Source organism: Euprymna scolopes, chromosome 6 (genome assembly GCF_053919585.1).
Source record: "Euprymna scolopes isolate OS-2025 chromosome 6, ASM5391958v1, whole genome shotgun sequence".
NCBI lineage: Eukaryota > Metazoa > Mollusca > Cephalopoda > Sepiida > Sepiolidae > Euprymna > Euprymna scolopes.
The window spans coordinates 141,551,617-141,569,108 of NC_136487.1; the positions used below are offsets into that span (position 1 = coordinate 141,551,617).

The 17,492-nt window shown below is 35.3% G+C and overlaps 1 protein-coding gene across 3 annotated transcripts in view; it reads right to left on the reverse strand.

Moving 5' to 3' along the window:
- Window positions 1-17,492, reverse strand: part of LOC145278009 (inositol 1,4,5-trisphosphate-gated calcium channel ITPR3-like) — a 704,464-nt gene that overhangs the window by 119,157 nt on the left and 567,815 nt on the right. For all 3 annotated transcript variants that reach the window (XM_080130185.1, XM_080130184.1, XM_080130186.1), the window contains 2 exons: window positions 6,988-7,087; window positions 1,331-1,381 (listed from right to left, as the gene is read on the reverse strand). In XM_080130185.1, coding sequence (XP_079986311.1) covers window positions 1,331-1,381; window positions 6,988-7,087 — 151 coding nt within the window. The remainder of the gene's footprint in view (window positions 1-1,330; window positions 1,382-6,987; window positions 7,088-17,492) is intronic.

The window sequence follows — 17,492 nt, forward strand, 5'->3', positions numbered from 1 at the left end:
TTAGATAGCAAAGATAATATATCGCTTTACTTATATATATATATATATGATGATATAAAAGCAGACTTATTATCTTTTAGTTATTCATAAAGAATTTCTTAATCGATATATCGCAGTTGATGAAGTTTCGAATGAAATCACAGTGGACATAAATTGGGAGTCGTTTTAACCCAATAAATTACGGATAGTGTTTTAATTTTAAATAGTATTACATATAATAGAAAAAAATATACATTTGATGAAAACGTTATTATATTCGAAAAGGGATCAAAGAGGAAAATTTTATTTTGGTCACACAACGCCAGGGAATGTAAATAGCCTTCATAAATGTGAAATAGAAAGGCGAGAGATACAATATCATAAAGTAGTTATCCCTAAAGTCAAAATTTCGTATTACACTATGGGTTTACTAATTTTATATGTGTTATGACGTTAATCTGAAAATACTCGAGAAATAACCGAAAACCATAACAAAAATATGTGTATCGATTACACTGTGCAAAAAATTTCCGGTTAATAAAAGTACATAGCACCTAAGACCTGTTTCGTTGAATGAAAAATATCCTGATACTAAATCTGCCATTTATTTGCTTAGATTAGGCACCGTTTTCATGCACTATAAATCATATCTTATTATCATTGGTGATGAACGAATAACAAGACTTGTCAGTTTAAACGACATCTATCCTCTGAACCGTTTTGTGTTGAGTGTCACCCCCTCCTTTTTATACTCCAGCAGTAGTTTGCCAACAAGCCAGGGTTTCATTTCTCTTTAAAACGTTTCTCCATATCCTGATGGAATCTCTCGCCATTTTCCTCACTCACACAACTAAGATTCCCCGCAAAATTACCAAAACGGACAAATGTGTCCCCCTCCCACAAACTGTACTTCATTTGACAAAAATAAAACAAGAAATTGATTTTGCATGCCATTGCGAATATAAAAATGGCCACAGATGTTCTGTATTTTTTTTCGAGTGTTGCACAGTGTTATTAATGATAAAACCAACTAAAAACAGAATCGTCGATGTTGGCTAACTTCTAAGTCCTAAATACTCTGTTAAAAACTACGGTGATCAGAGGAAGATTGAAAACAAAATTAACACGGAAGATGATGGTTAAATAACATATCACATTTCACAATTCAATTGCATGATACATTATTAGTGAGTGAAAAATAAACATGCATTGCCCTAATTTTTTTATTATAAAAATCAGAGATTTATATTTATGTACGTCCCAGGCATCAGCCTGTTCAATCTCTAAATGCATATATACAGTGGCAGATGTTAAATTGAATATTAGATGAAGGAGAAGGAAATCAACGTACCCATCCGTTGAATTTGTCTCGGCGAAGTTTTTGCTCGTATCCTTGAATTTGCTGTTTTTTTTTTTGGAAAAACAAAAGAAATAGATAAATCTAAGAAAGATATAATAACAGATATAAATACAATAAAAATACCAACAGAGATTAAGATTTATGAAATAAAAAAGAAACATGAAAAAATTTACAATTTATAAATATAAACTCACAAAGAAAGAGAGAAGGAAATACGGAGAGAGAGAGAGATAGAGAGAGAGAGACTTTTTATTCTATAAACTTTTGTGTGTATCGGTACTGTTTCCAAGTCATTTCTGTAACTCCGATGTATTCACATTCTGTATTATATCCAGTAATGTCTGTGCTGACTATATTATGCTGTTTGTAAGACTTTTCTGTTTAAGCTTTCGGCTTTTATTTCCCATTTATACGCGCGTTGTTTGTAGTTGTGTTTTTAAAATAATGTGTATAATAAATAAAAAAGAATAAGTATACAGTGTGAGACAAAAGTAAGCAGACAGTAAACATGGAATATACTTATCAAAGTGTTATACTGGCCTTCTTTTAACAGAAGAATTTACAACGATTAGCACTATAAATAGCACTAGTAATTCCAACACCGGTGAGAGAGTTGCGACTGCACTTCAACTGCTAGCCGGAGTGCCCAGCAGATATACACGCTTTCATATCTTTGTAAATTATTGTTAATACACTTGTTACTTAACCGAACCTCCACTTGATTATTCTTATTTTCACTGTTGTTCCACGACACAAAAGATTGGCGACAAGGAATCGAAACGACCATCACTGCAGAGAATCACCAAAAGTTATTGGAATAAAGATTCGTAAAATCTTTACGGAAGGATACCTTCGTCATTTCAACAAATATTTGGATACGCAAGGAGTAACAGCGAATTAATTACTACAATAGTAATTTGGCGACGGGAAAAAGCTTGCTATTCAAAATCTACAGCGAAAAACGCGAATGTTGTCAATTATTTAATATATTATTTAATAAACCAGAGAAAGAAACAGGGAAAAGATCCACCTGGACCATGTTGGAAGTGTGGAAATAAACATTGGTACAATGAGTGTCTACAAATTCAAACAATGTGACTACTGCCACCAGAAAAGGCATAGAGCATCGCATTGTAGAAAAAAAAATCTGGTAGAAAGACATTCATTAAACTTACGAAAATTGAACATGAGGAACAAAATATCCGGAAATGTTTAAAAAGAAAGTAAGGCTACAGCTTGATAGTGGGTCTGACACTTCCATTATTAATGTACAGACATGGAAGAGGCTTGGGAGACCCACTATGATTAAATCACATAAAACGGCGAGAAGCGTCAGTGGCGAAAAAATTACCTTCGAAGGAGAATTATTGAGGAATATTTTTTTCCAGAACAGGGCCGAAAAAGCAAGAATTTTTGTCATGCGAAAATCAAACAACCTCTTTGAAACTGATGTGTTCGAAAAGTTTAGACTATGGGATCGGCCTTAAAGCTCATTTTGCCAAAAGGTTGAGGATTCGAATGTGGAGGCAGAAAAACTTCAGAGGGAATTAAATGACGTATTTTCAGATAGCTTGGGAAGGTGTACAAAAGCGGTATCAAAATTTGACATAAAAGTAAATGAACAGCCAGTGTTCAGAAAGAAAAGAAATGTTCCATACGCCGTTATAGAACAGATAGACGGTGAATTAGAAAGACTCGAAAATATGGGTGTGATCGGAAAAATTGATCACAGTGAGTGGGCTGCACCAACGGTTCACATCAAAAAGAAGAGTAAGGAGATTCGGGTTTGCGCCGACTTCGCGACAGGCTTAAACAGGACATTACAAGATCATTATTATCCTCTTCCGAGCCCTGAAGAGATATTTGCGAAACTGAGTGGAGGGAAATATTGTTCTAAAATCGACTTAAGTGACGTGTACTTACAAGTTCCAGTCGATGAGGAGTGTTCAAAGCTGCTATATATATTTACACAAAATGGATGATGGAAAAGTGAAACCCATAGCACATTCATCCCGATCACTTTTGCCAGCCGAAAAGAACTACTCACAAATTGAAAAAGAGGCGCTGAGCATTATATTCGCGGTAAAGAAATTTCATCGTTTCCTGCACGGTAGGCAATTTCTGTTACAGACTGCAAACCAATATTAACGATTTTCGGACCGAAAGAGGGACTACTACAACATACGGCGAATAGACTCCAAAGATGGGGTACCATACTTCTGAATTACAATTTCCAAATGGAGTATGTACCATCTAAAAAAATTTGGTCATGCAGACGGGTTATCGAGGTTAATACCTAACCAGACAGAACCATTGGAGGATATGGTAATAGCAGCCATTCAAGTGGAAGTTGAAGTAAAAAATACGTTATGTGACACAATAAGAGAACTTCCAGTAACACTTGATGAGATTAAGAGTAAGGCAGAGGTGGACGAATTTATTATACGCACGAAAGAAAGGATCAACAATAACGAACTGGATGAAGAAATTTATTCAATTTGCGATAACGTCCTGTTATATAGCGACAGGGTTGTAATTCCTGCGGCATTACAGAAAAGAATGCTCAAGGAATTCAATGTAGGACCTCCAGTTATATCAAGAATGAAAAGCCTTATGCGCTCTTTCGTTTATTTGCCAAACATGGATAAGGATATAAAAGGAAAGATCAGGGAGTATAGAGGATGCGCATTAGTTATGAAAACTCCTTTGACTCAATTAGGATCGTGGGCAAAACCGGACCGACCTTGGTCTAGGATTCATTTAGATTTTGCAGGACCGCTAGATGGGTTCTATCTCATTGTTGTAGACAGCCTATCTAAATGTCCGGAAGTATTAAAGTGTAAAAATCCCACATCCGAGGTAACTATCAACTTCCCGTATGAACTATTCGCTAGGTTTGGAGTAATAAACTGCATTGTTACAGACAATGGAGCGCAATTTACGTCTACCGAATTTAAACATTTTTGCGAGGATCATATAATCGAGCATATAACCATTCCGCCATACCACCCAAGAAGTAATGAACAAGCAGAGAAATTCGTTGACACATTCAAGAGAGCTCTGAAAAAAGCTAGTGGGTCGCCGACGGATAAGTCAATCCAACAGTTTTTACAAGTCTACAGAGTCACTTCGAATGCAAACATCGAAATGTCGAAGACACCTGCTGAGGTCATGTTCGGACGCAAGGTTAGATCGATTTTTCACAAGTTGTTACCAAACCAGGATAGACCTAACCTCAAAAACCGATAAACCCCCCCCCCCAAAAAAAACGGTAAAAAGTTGGCGAAAGAGTCTTCTACAAGATTCACAAAAATAATAAGACTTTTTGGGAGTCCGGCATTGTTAAGAAACAAATAGATAACATGGTCTACATGATTAAGGGACCAGACTTCGTGCATAAACGTCACACTAACCAAATTCGGAAAAGATACTCGAACAGTGAGGTTACCAGATCGCTCGAGGAGGACATCATGAACACAGTGTTTGATACTTTTCAGGTGCCCATACCAGAGACAGCCCCGTAGAACAGAAGACCAAACAGAAAACGGAAATCAACAGAATTGATTAGGGTGAACTAAAAGAAAAACGTTATTAATCCCAGACGGGATATTTTCAAAGGGGGGAGGTTATACCGGCCTTCCTTGAACGTAGGAATTTACACCGATTGGCACTATAAATAGCGCTAGTAATTCCAACACCGGTGAGAGAGATGCGACTGCGCTTCAACTCCTAGCCGAGTGCCCAGCAGATATACACGCTTTCCTATCTTTGTACATTATTGTTAATACACTCGTTCCTTAATCAAACCTCGACTTGATTGTTCTTATTTTCACTGTTGTTCCACGACACAACAACGTTTTCCTGGATAAGGTAGATTCAGAATGTATATGATTATTATTTGAGTTAAAATCATTCCACATTCACCCCATGTAGTAGTAAATAATATTTTAAAAAATCTTAAAAAGGCAAATAACCCGCCAGAATGCTAAATTGCAAAAAAATAGTTAAAGTATGTATATGTAAAATTAAATGACCGTAACAGAAACTATTTTATCTATTTATATTTTATCTATTATATTTTATTTATATTTTATCTATTATACTTTATCTATTATATGCTGTGAATGATGTGTCACCAATATGTAGCGTTAAACAAGCTCATATATATATATGAGCGTGTGTTTTCTACTTATTCTGAACAGCAGTTATGTGCATATAACTGGGAACGACATATTTAAAAATTAGATTTTCCAGATAGTTCGAATATATATATATATATATATATATATATATATGTATGTGTATATATATATATGATATTTTAGGCAAAATAAATATAGGTGTATATGAATTTACTTGCTAGTTCAATAAGAAAAACATCATGGAATTTCGAAGTCTAATGCTGTTTGTCAGACTAAAAAGAAGGAAGCCAGGTTACAGATATAAAGAAATGCGACACCTATCTTAGGACACATTAGAATAGAAATAAGAAATAAAAATAGAAGAGAGATAAAGGAAATAAAAAATATAAAAAATAAAGGCTAAAACGAGATGTAAGAAGATACGAGGTGCCTTCAATAAGTCTCCAGACTTATTTGTACACGCATATAAAATTGTCGTAGACTCTTGAAAATTCTTCAATTTATTATGTTATGCTCCAGCCTCGAATGTCAAGCACCATATATGCTGTTAAGTCTCTATGTGTAAAGAATTTACCGAATTCTTTAAACCCACTTGATTATATATATATATATATATATATATATATATATATATATATATATATATGTGTGTGTGTGTGTGTATGTATATATATATGTATATATATATAATATCAATAAAATAAGAAAACAACAATATAAAAATATATACTACTGTGTATAGATTTATTCGTTTATTAAATAAGGATGATACATCAATTAGGGTTGTAGGATAAGTAAAACTCTTTATATCATGGTATTTTGAAGCCTGTAAGAGTAGAGAAGATGGTAGGTAACGTTTTCTGATTTCATTGATACTAAGCAATTTGTTGATCTATCGGGACAATGCAAAGCTCAACATATATATATATATATATATATATATATATATATATATATATATATAAGATGAATATATATACATGTATATATATATAATTATTATTATTATTATTATATATATATATATATATATATATATATATATATATATATATATATGTGTGTGTGTGTGTGTGTGTGTAAAATTTACACCCATGGAGTAAAACTCAGTAGAATCTTACTGTATTTATATAAAAGTGCTCACTTAAAAATAAAGTGGTTTGATTGCTATATTTTTTGTATTTTTACAAATATTATTTTACTACACATTTGCAAAATATGTTTCTATCAGAATGATATAAACCAAAATCTTTTCAAACATAACGTCTACTTTTTACGATTTCATTTTGGTAAAATGAGGCAGATACATTAAAACTATTTTGATTAACAAAAATAAAAAATTTCAATAATTTAAAAATTCACTGACAGCGTTTATATTCTTGAAACAATGCGAACTGTGTTGGAGTGAGGTCCAATCTACTTTGTCCAATAAAACGTTGAAATATTGTTTGAGTCCTATTTTTTTGCTTATAAAAAATCAATTAAAAAAAATCTCCGGCAACATACCTGTATCGCTTTCCGACCGACAGTGTAAAAAGCGGACGGATTATTCAAATTGCTTCCACCTTCGTTCAATCTTGCCTGTTGTTGTGCCATTAAATAGCGCCTGGTATAACAAAAAAAAAAAACAAACAAAAAAAAATCATGTAACATAAAAATTATGTAATGTATTTTTATTTTGTCGGCAATAATTCTGTAACACAAAAAATTATGTAATGTATTACTATTTTGCCGGCAACAATTTTATAGTACAAAAAATTATGTAGTGTTATTTTATTTTGTCGACAATAATTTTGTAACACGACAATAATTTTGTAACACGGCAATAATTTTGTAACACAAAAATATTATATAATATTTTGCCGACAACAATTTTGTAGTACAAAAAATTATGTAATGTAATTTTATTTTGTCGACGATAATTTTGTAACACGGATATAATTTTGTAACACGGATATCATTTTGTAACACAAAAAAAAATGAAATGTATTACTATTTTGCCGAAAACAATTTTGTCATACAAGAAATTATGTAATGTAATTTTATTTTGCCGACAATAATTTTGTAACACACAAAAATATATAATGTAACTTTATTTTATCGACAATAATATTGTAACACAAAACATTATGTAATGTATTTTTAGTTTGCCGACAACAATTCTGTAACACTAAAAATTCTGTAATGTATTTATTTTTACACAGTATTTTTAAAAATTATTTTCAAGTATTTACGAATGTGATTATGTTGTAATTATGCGCGTGTCAAAGGGTGCCTGGATATTAGGTATTCTCAGGTGGATGGTAAAACATGTGTAAGATATGAAATCTTTGAGATTATAGCTAGAATCAGTCTAGATGTACGTAAATAAAATATAATCAGTACGAATGTATCTGAAGTGTTGGATCATGTAAACTATCCAAAACATCTAATTTGAAAAAAAAAAAAAAAATAAAAAATAAAAACAACAACAACAACAACAACAAAAAATTCCAAGAAAAAAAAACACACACAGCATTTAACACATAAATGACCCCCCCCCGGCAGTCTTGAATTTGTGTGTGCTGTGAATGTTACTTCGAAAGTATTGCATGGAACTTTAACCGCATATCAAGCAAAAGTATTATTTATTTAATAGCAGCATTTTAAATGGTTCAGTATCACAATTTATTGATCACAACGTGATATTTTCACACATAGCCCTAAAAATATAGTATTACTTCTTTTAATGGTTGTATAAATCAACAACAGTTCTGATACGGTATAAACTCGGCTTACCGATTTTATAATCTACATCAGTATCCATTCAGAAATATTTAACTCCTTGATTGAAACTATTTACTATTTTCTAACTAATTATTTTACAACAATAGATAATTATTTTATATACTGAGTTCGGCATAAGTAACTATATACAATAATGTGACTATACCATATATGATTATGTGACTATACCATATATAATTATGTGATTGTACTACATATAATTATGTGACTATACCATATATAATTATGTGATTATACCATATATAATTATGTGACTATACGATAACAGCAGATTTTGCTGTTAATACCATAGAACGAAAATGCAGAGTGTTTGAACTTTCAAAAGAGCGAAGAACATACTCGATTCACTGGACTGGCCAGATTTAGCCTATCTCGATTTTTTTTTATATGAGGAGTTCTCAAAGATAAAATATACTCAGCAAATCACCCTAGCATGGTTGAACATGGCACTGCTCAAATAAGTGTAAGTTCCGTGTTAAAATATGTCGCCCAATCTCTGAAGTACCAGCAAAGTGTTTTGAGCTCCACATAAAGAACTTTAATAAACATGTTTTATGTTGCAGAAAACCTAAGTGTACATTTTTATTAGATTCTATATTGCAGTTGTGCATAGTATGGTCTAATTGAAGATAGCGAAGCGTAAAATGAATTTAAAAGCACATTACTGCTAATGTTTCGCCCGATGTGGTCTTCGACCTTCTTCAGATGCATATTTTCGAACTTGGAAATATTTATATTGAACTCGGGAACTTATACAGAATTTCAAACTAAACCCTTTATTTAATTCACGAGAGTAGATTGTTCTTGTTCTATCAGGCTCTGCAACCACTTCAGCCCGCGCAGTGCCCAATTCAGATATGAGTGATCTGCATTCCGCAGCCCGCATGTCACGTGATTAAAATTAATCATATGAATGTAAAGGCACATTACTGGCAAATGATATCAAAGATAAATATATCTTTTCAAACTATATTTCGTATGACAGAGGCGCGCGTGAAAATCCACGCTTTCCTTTTGGTTTAGGAGTATAAATGAACCAATATACTTGATATCTGCCTATAAATTTTAATTTAAAACGTACATTTTTTTCTATCGATCGACTTAAAAGCTTCACATTTACCTTCGAAACTTGAAGTGTCAAAAATAAGTGAAAAGACAAGTCGCTCATTTGTTTATTATTAGAAGACCGACTAAGTACCGCGTGCACAATTAAAACCCTGAACTATAATTTTTGTAATGTTCTGTAATTTTCTTCTTTATTTACGTCATTTATTTATTCATGTTATGTTCTTATACTTTTTTTTACGCTGTTGCAATTACTATTAATTCTTTCCCCAATCCTCCTATCACATGAAATCTCTAATGCGCAAACAAGCAATCGATCAGAATTTTAGTATTTTACTAAGCTCGTACGTGTATAAACGACCCGTGGCCCGATGGGCCAAAGAGAGTCTAGAAAAACCCCATAAAATATCTTTGGTAGATGACGTCATCAATTTGTCACACCATTCTATTGTGTACGGTTATCTCCAACTTTTCTGTTTTAATTGATGATGGTATTATTTAGTAACATCATCAACCGTACATGGTTATACTCACCTGTTTTAATGTATGACGTTATTCAGTATGCACAAAAAACAGACAAACAAGATTACAAGCGAGATCGACAAAGTTTTACAGAGATGGAGGCACAGCTAAATAGATTGATAGATAGGTAGATGAATAGATAGTGAAATAGAAAAATAGACAGATGTTTACCTATATATATATATATATATATATATATATATATATATATATATATATATATATATAATATATATATAAGATATATATATATATATATAAACATCGATAAACATATATATATATATATAGATAGATAGATAAATAAATAGATAGGTAAACTGATAGCTGGATAGATAAATAAAAAGAGGGATATATATATATATATAGATATAGATAGAGAGAGATAGAGCTGGATAGATGGATGGATGAATAGATAGACAGATAGATAGATGAATAGATAGATACACATCTATCTATCTATATATCTATCCATCTATATATATATATTTATATATAGCTTAGTGAGTTAGAAGAAGAGAGTAAGTTCAATTCTATTAGAGGAGACTTATCGGGATAATATAAAACTCAACAAGTTTCATTGGAGCTTATATAGGAAAACAATAAGAATGGAAAATGAAGTAATAAATACTGATGAGAATCATTAAGCTTCGAAATGCCTTGGCATAAAGAGTCCCCTCTATCCCTCAACTAAATGCGTGTATAGCCTTACTGAATAAATGAACCATTCTATATTTATCAATATATAGTTTTTGTGACTTCATTTACCATTCTATTGTTTATATATATATATATATATATATATATATATATATATATATATATATATATATATATTTAGATGGATAGATAGATGAATAGATAATATATATATATATTAAGTAAATAGATGGATGAATAAATAGATTGATACACACATATATGGATAAGGAAACACATAGATAGATAGATACGCAAAGAATATGTAGATAGATGGGTAGATAAGTGTATAGATAGAGAGATGAATGAATATATAGAGAGATTGATAGGTAGATATATAGATAGATACATAACTTAACATTTAAATCTGACCCCCAACATCGCCATGGGCATGGAATATGTGCCTATATTTAAGATGGCTTTCCATGTGGTAGGGAAATCTCCAGTGAAGACTCTAATTTACCTTATATGTGCTTCCGGGTTGCACTAGCTTACACCACTGCATTTATATTTGTCCTCTATCGCCCCCACAACAGTGGGGTTACTATCTTTAAGAGCATATCTGAGAAAATTGACCACAATCTTTCTGCTCATTCTTCGGCTAACATTCACATTTGCGGTGACTTTAATGTCCATAATGTGGAATGGCTGACCCACTCAAATAAGACCAATGACGAGGGGAGGTTCTGTCATGATTTTGCCACTGCCTATGACCTCACTCAGATTGTTCACGAACCCACCCGTGTGCCCGATACTACCGGTCAATATGCAAGCCTTCTACACCTTTTCCGCATAACTTCCCCTGAGCTATGTTCTTGTTCCGTTCTATCTCCTCTGGGATCCTCCGACCACTCCGTTGTAGCAGTTAAGATAAAAATGAAATGTAATAAGTCTTCAGACGTATCTCTCCAATGTACTGTATATCGATACTCTATGGCTGACTGGGATAGCTTCCCTACATTCATATCTGATCTACCTCTGCATTCCATGTTTAAAAAGGATGTGTCCTCTATTGTATCAGACCTGACCGAATGGCTAATGGTAGGCATAGATCGATTCATACCATCCAAAAAATTCCAACAAAAACCTAACAGCCAGCCATGGTTCTCCCCAGAATGTGCTGCTGCTATCGCACACAGAAATCACTTTTTCCATAGCTACCAACGTAATAGATGTACTGAGACTAAAGCTGCTTTCAGGACTGCCAACAACCACTGTAAAAGAGTAATAAAAATGCAAGAGAGCTATATGCTCAGTCCGTTAAATCCAAAGTAGCTGAGCAGCAGCTTGGTTCCCATCAGTTTTGGCAAATAGCAAACAGGATCCTGAACAGAAGCGTGCGTTCTATCCCAATCATCATCAATGGACCTGAGGTCATCTCGTCAGCATCAGACAAGGTCAAACTATTTTCCAAGAACTTTGCAGCTGATTCTACCCTATGCAACGAAGGCCATCAACTCCCCGTATTTCCTCCTATAACAGACAACACACTATGCAACATACAAATATCTGTGCGTGAGGTCGCCAAGCTAATCAAGAACCTTGATTCCAGTAAAGCAACTGGCCATGACGGCATTCCAGTTATAGTGCTGAAAAAGCTCCAACCAGAACTTGCTCCCATACTTTCAAAACTGTTTTAGCGTTGCCTTAAGGAGAAGTGCTTTCCAACACCTGCAAAAACCTCATCAGTATGCCCTGTATTTAAGAATTCAGGTGAAAAGTCTCCTGTGTGTCATGAGTAAGTTGTTGGAATCCATATTAAATAAAGAACTAGTCAATCACCTAAGCAGAAACAACCTTCTTAGTGACATGCAATATGGTTTCCGCTCCGCAAGATCTACAGCAGATGTGTTAACGGTTATATCTCATTGGATTAGTTAATCTCTTGGCAAAGGCTTCCTTTCCAGGGCAATTGCTCTTGACATATCGAAGGCCTTCGATAAGGTATGGCATAAGGGCCTACTTCACAAGATTTCCAGCTACGGTATCACTGGAAATGTTTTCTCAATTATTAAATCATTTCTCTCCGATAGGTTCATAAGAGTAGTGGTTGATGGGTAGAAATTAGAGGCCCACAGTATTAATGCTGGAGTCCCTCAGGGGTCCATCCTGGGTCCAACTCTCCCAAAACGCATACTTAAATTATTCGTTGACATCTATGCTGATGACATGACCATCTATTGCAACACATCAAAGGCCGTAAATGAAAAAGTTCTCTTTAATTCTCTTTCTTCTGATCTTGAGCGCGTGGTTCAGTGGGGGAAGACGTGGCTGGTTACTTAATTAATTCATCCAAAACCAAGCTTCTATCTTTACATCATCAACGCTCTGATGCCCATCTGGCATCAATTGAAATGGATGGCTCTCGTCTTGAGGAGGCTCCCTGTTTTGACAAGCTTTTGGGTTTGACCTTTACTCCTGATCTGAAAGGGAACACGTACATCAGGTCTGTTGCCAAGGACGCTGGGAAAATGGTGAGATCCTTCTACCGCTCCGGAAGATATCTCACTACTGATGCAATTCTCTATCTGTATATAAGTCAATTATGTCCAAAGATGGAGTACCGCTGCCACATCTGGACAGGAGCTGCTAAAAACAACCTATCCTGCCTTGACAGAGTACAAAATAGATTTCGTAACTTAGTGGGGAATGCCCTTTTTCTCTTCCCAGCAGCCTCTCTCCCACAGAAGAGACGTTGCGAGCCTGTCTTTGTTTTATCGTTATTTCCATGGACAGTGCTCGTCTGAGCTCCAATCTCTCGTCTCCCCTCGCGAATCTTTCACGAGAAACACCCGTCTGGCTTAAACTACTGTCAATAATTTTCCCCACTCTTTATCTGTGCCTAAATCCAAACGTAGATTCCATGAGTAGAGCTTCTTTCTCAGAAGTGCACGACTGTGAAACTCTCTTCCGTTTGCATGTTTCCCACCTGATTACCACTTGGATGTCTTCAAATCCAACATAAACAAATTCCTGACAAACCGCCCCCTTAAGTAAGACACTATCAAATCTCCAATACTAATGATTACTACAATACTATTTGATTGATTACTGTACACGCAATAACCCTTATCCCTGAGTGGCCTCCGGGCCTTGATAAGTGGTGACCTCCATGTAAAAAATAATAGAGGCTTATACATACATACATATAAACATGTTCCGTCTGCCTGTTTCCCACCTGACTACAACTTGGATGTGTTCAAGTCCAACGTTAACAAATTCCTAATGAACCGCCCCCTTAAGTAAACACTTCATCAAATCTCCACACTAACGTAATGTACTTGCAATAACCCTTATCCCTGTGTGGCTTCCGGGCCTTGATAAGTAGTGACCACAGTGTAAAAAAAACATACATATATACATACACACATACGCACACACACATATAGACGGATGGATAGGTACATATGTGGCACAATGACGTAGCCCCTTTTAAGGGAGCTGGGGGCTGCTCAATTAATAACCCCTATATCTAGCTTCTAACCTTGTGCCTAACTTTGTGATGCAGTCAAAGACGTTTCATGCAGGTGTTTTTGGGTTTGGGAACGTTAGATCATGTCGGTTGGGTTTGAGTGACATGACATGTTATGAAACTTTTAAAGGTCAGATTTACACGCGGGTATCTGAAGTTGAAAACTAAAACATTGTGTGAAAAGCATATTTCTCTCTCTCATTTTCTCACTCTTTCTTTCTCTATTTCTATCATTGACTTACTTTCTCTCTCTTTCAATGAAGAAAGAGAGAATAAAATATAATTTGATTGTTGTAAAGACAGTTGAGGTTTGCTCGCTGTACGCGATGGGTCGACTAAATATGTTTCCTAACTTGTTAACTGTTTAATAAATTATATTCTTATAAAAATGTATTTTGTCGCTGTTTTCATACAAGTGTTCGATTTCAGCATACCATTAATGCCGACGACAGAAAGCTGCAATGAACACGCAACAAGCGACGATGGGAAGATGCCTGCAATGACCACACATAATGCGACCCGTACCAAACAGTTATAGACGACGACGGATCGACCCGTTTTCGTTGTGTTTCCAGCATGTGCCTATCGTTTAGATATCGTTGGATATCGTTCATTCCCCGTGGAGCTGGTTGCATTCCCAAGACGTTCATCAACCAAGTAACCCTCCTGGGGAGCGATAGTACTACATTGTTGCCGTAAATCCAGGATTGTTTCTCGCATAGAAACAAGCACGACCCTATGGGAAAATCCACGGACACAAGGAAAAAAAATTGACCACTAGACAAAAAAAAAAATCCACGGACACAAAAACTAAAGAAAAGAAACACAAGATTAGTCAAAGTCCACGGAAACACAACAACGAAGAACTCAACTCCAAAACAGCCACTTCAACCCAGCATCTACAGAAAAAAAAAACACCAGAACTCTTAAGAAAAACTCAGGTAGGTGACTTTTTTCTCTGCTCTTATTGTTACTCTGCAAATTTTTTGGTTTTAATAATTTGCAAAAATTATTTTGTTGATAGAGCTTTTTGTTTAAACGTCGGCTATTTAAAAAATATACATTTAGACAAAATGGCTAACACAAACCAAGCCCAATTTAACAGAGTCCTCACAGGTGGATTGAAGATCCCAATATTTACTGGAAAACCACCCGACTTTGGGCCATGGCTAGCAGCTCTGAAAAAGAAAGAGCGGATCTACCAGCTTACAGACCCAGAGCTAGTAAACCTAACGTATGATTTTACGGACGGACTAGTATCGGAAATGATCGGAGAATTTCTCGATGATCATCCGAACTGCACCAGTAAGGATCTGCTCGATTAAGTAGCAGCCCAGTACGGGAAGCTTACAAATGCTGTCAACGCTGCTCGGGCTTTAATAAGAATAAAGCAAGATCGAGGTGAGGTACTCGCCGATTTAGCAAGTAGGGTGAATAAACTTGCTAAGTTAGCCTATAGAGACGCAGAGATGAGGAAAGGTCCAGCTGTGCAAGTGCACTTAGCTGAATTCTTCATAGATGCGTTAAATAACTCCTTTATCAAGGAGGATGTATTCAGATCGAATCCGACGATATTATCGGAGGCCTTGTCTGCTGCTAGACAAAGCGAAATGCTTTATGAGCGACCACGAAGTGGCCAAAAGAAGGAGCAGGCTTTCTTAAATAATAGCTTTAACAGGTATCAGGGACCAAGGGGGGCTCCAATTAGATTTAGGGTACCCAAAACCGAACCTTGCAGTAGCTGTAACGCTGTAAGATATAAGTTTTGTGGGTGTGCTTCAGCAAGACTGCAGCGAGGGCGTTCCAGCTATAATAGGCTAGAACGAGACTGGCAATGCGCACCTGAAGAAAGATTAAATAACTTCATTTCAGGAAAAAGCAAGGCCAAGTTACACTCGAAACCCACTCACCACCGACCGCCACAGAGGTCAAACACACGGACATGCAACCATGACACACCCTCAAAGAAAGGAGTAACCCTGGGAAGAATAAACACCAAAGGTCATGGATGTCTGGAAAGCCGTGAGAGCAGACCTAAACGGGCCCACCAAAAGAATAAATCGGTCAAGAAAACTCGGGAAAACAAAGAGACCCGAAGAAATAAAATCCCCAACCAGAGCTCTGGAATGGAGTGTATAGTTAAAATAAGAGGTAGACCGATAGAGACACTGATCGACACTGGATCGGAAGTCTCGCTCCTCAAAACATCAGTTTTTTAAGAGTTAAAACGCATAAAGAAGAGTTAAGGGATTCTAAACTAACAGTTACTCTCGCAAACGGGCAAAGGATGCAACTGAAAAGCATGGCCCATTTGCCTGTTAAAATTAAGAAGGCCCAAACTTCGTCTAGGTTTTATATCACCCCAGACGTAGATCGGGAGTTGATATTAGGTGCAGACTGGTTACAAAGGAACCACGCCCAAATAACCTTCCACCCTAACCATCTAACGGTTAAAGGGATGAACATACCACTTGTTAATAATACCAGTGATAGAGTCAAGTTACCGCCATGTACTGCATCGACGAGCACTGTTAGAGTAGTTTCTAAAAAACAAAACAAGAATCCACCCCGTCAACATCGATCTCCAGTCCGAAAAAGGAAACCTGTATTAGAGACAATTAAAGTATGCCCCACCTATCCACACCACAGGTACCTGTGAATCGTAAAAACCTCAGAAAAACTGCCGTCTTTTCACAGAAAAAGAATGAGTTTTTAATAATTAATTCCTTCACACAAAAATCAAAGAACTCTCAAACGCGTAGAAAATATCTGGATAACCCACAACTTACAGAATTCCCGAATTCACCCCTGTCCAACATTATTAGTAGAAGCCGACTACAAAACAAAAAACTTTTGAAAACGGCCAAGAAATTTAAAAAGAAAAAAAAGAAAATATATATACAGAGGAGCAAAGAGAAATTGTCACCAACACACACACACACACACACACACACACACACACACACACACACACACACACACACACACACACACACACACACACACACACACACACACACACGCACGCACACGCGCGCACGCACACGCGCGCACGCGCGTGCACAAAGAAAAATGTTGAAAAATGCAAAACAAGTAAAGCTTCACAAAAAGTCAATGAAAAATCTAATGACTATAAAACGAAACAGCGAACGACCAACGTTTTTCGAAAAAAAAAAGATACAACAAATTGATCAAATATTATATTAAAAAAAAATGATCAAAATATTGAATGTTTCGGGAGAAAAAATATCCATAAAATTGAATGAGAAAAAATTTAACAGGGGAAGATAAAGGGGTTTCAAAACAAATAAAATAATAATATTTTATTAAAAATAAAAAATGATCTAAAGAATTAATTCTTAAAAAGAAGGTGATTAATACTTGAAAATAATTGAGAGAAGAGACAAAGATTTAAAAGTAATCATTGTGCCAATGACCCGATGATATGACATTTGCCAGTCAGAGT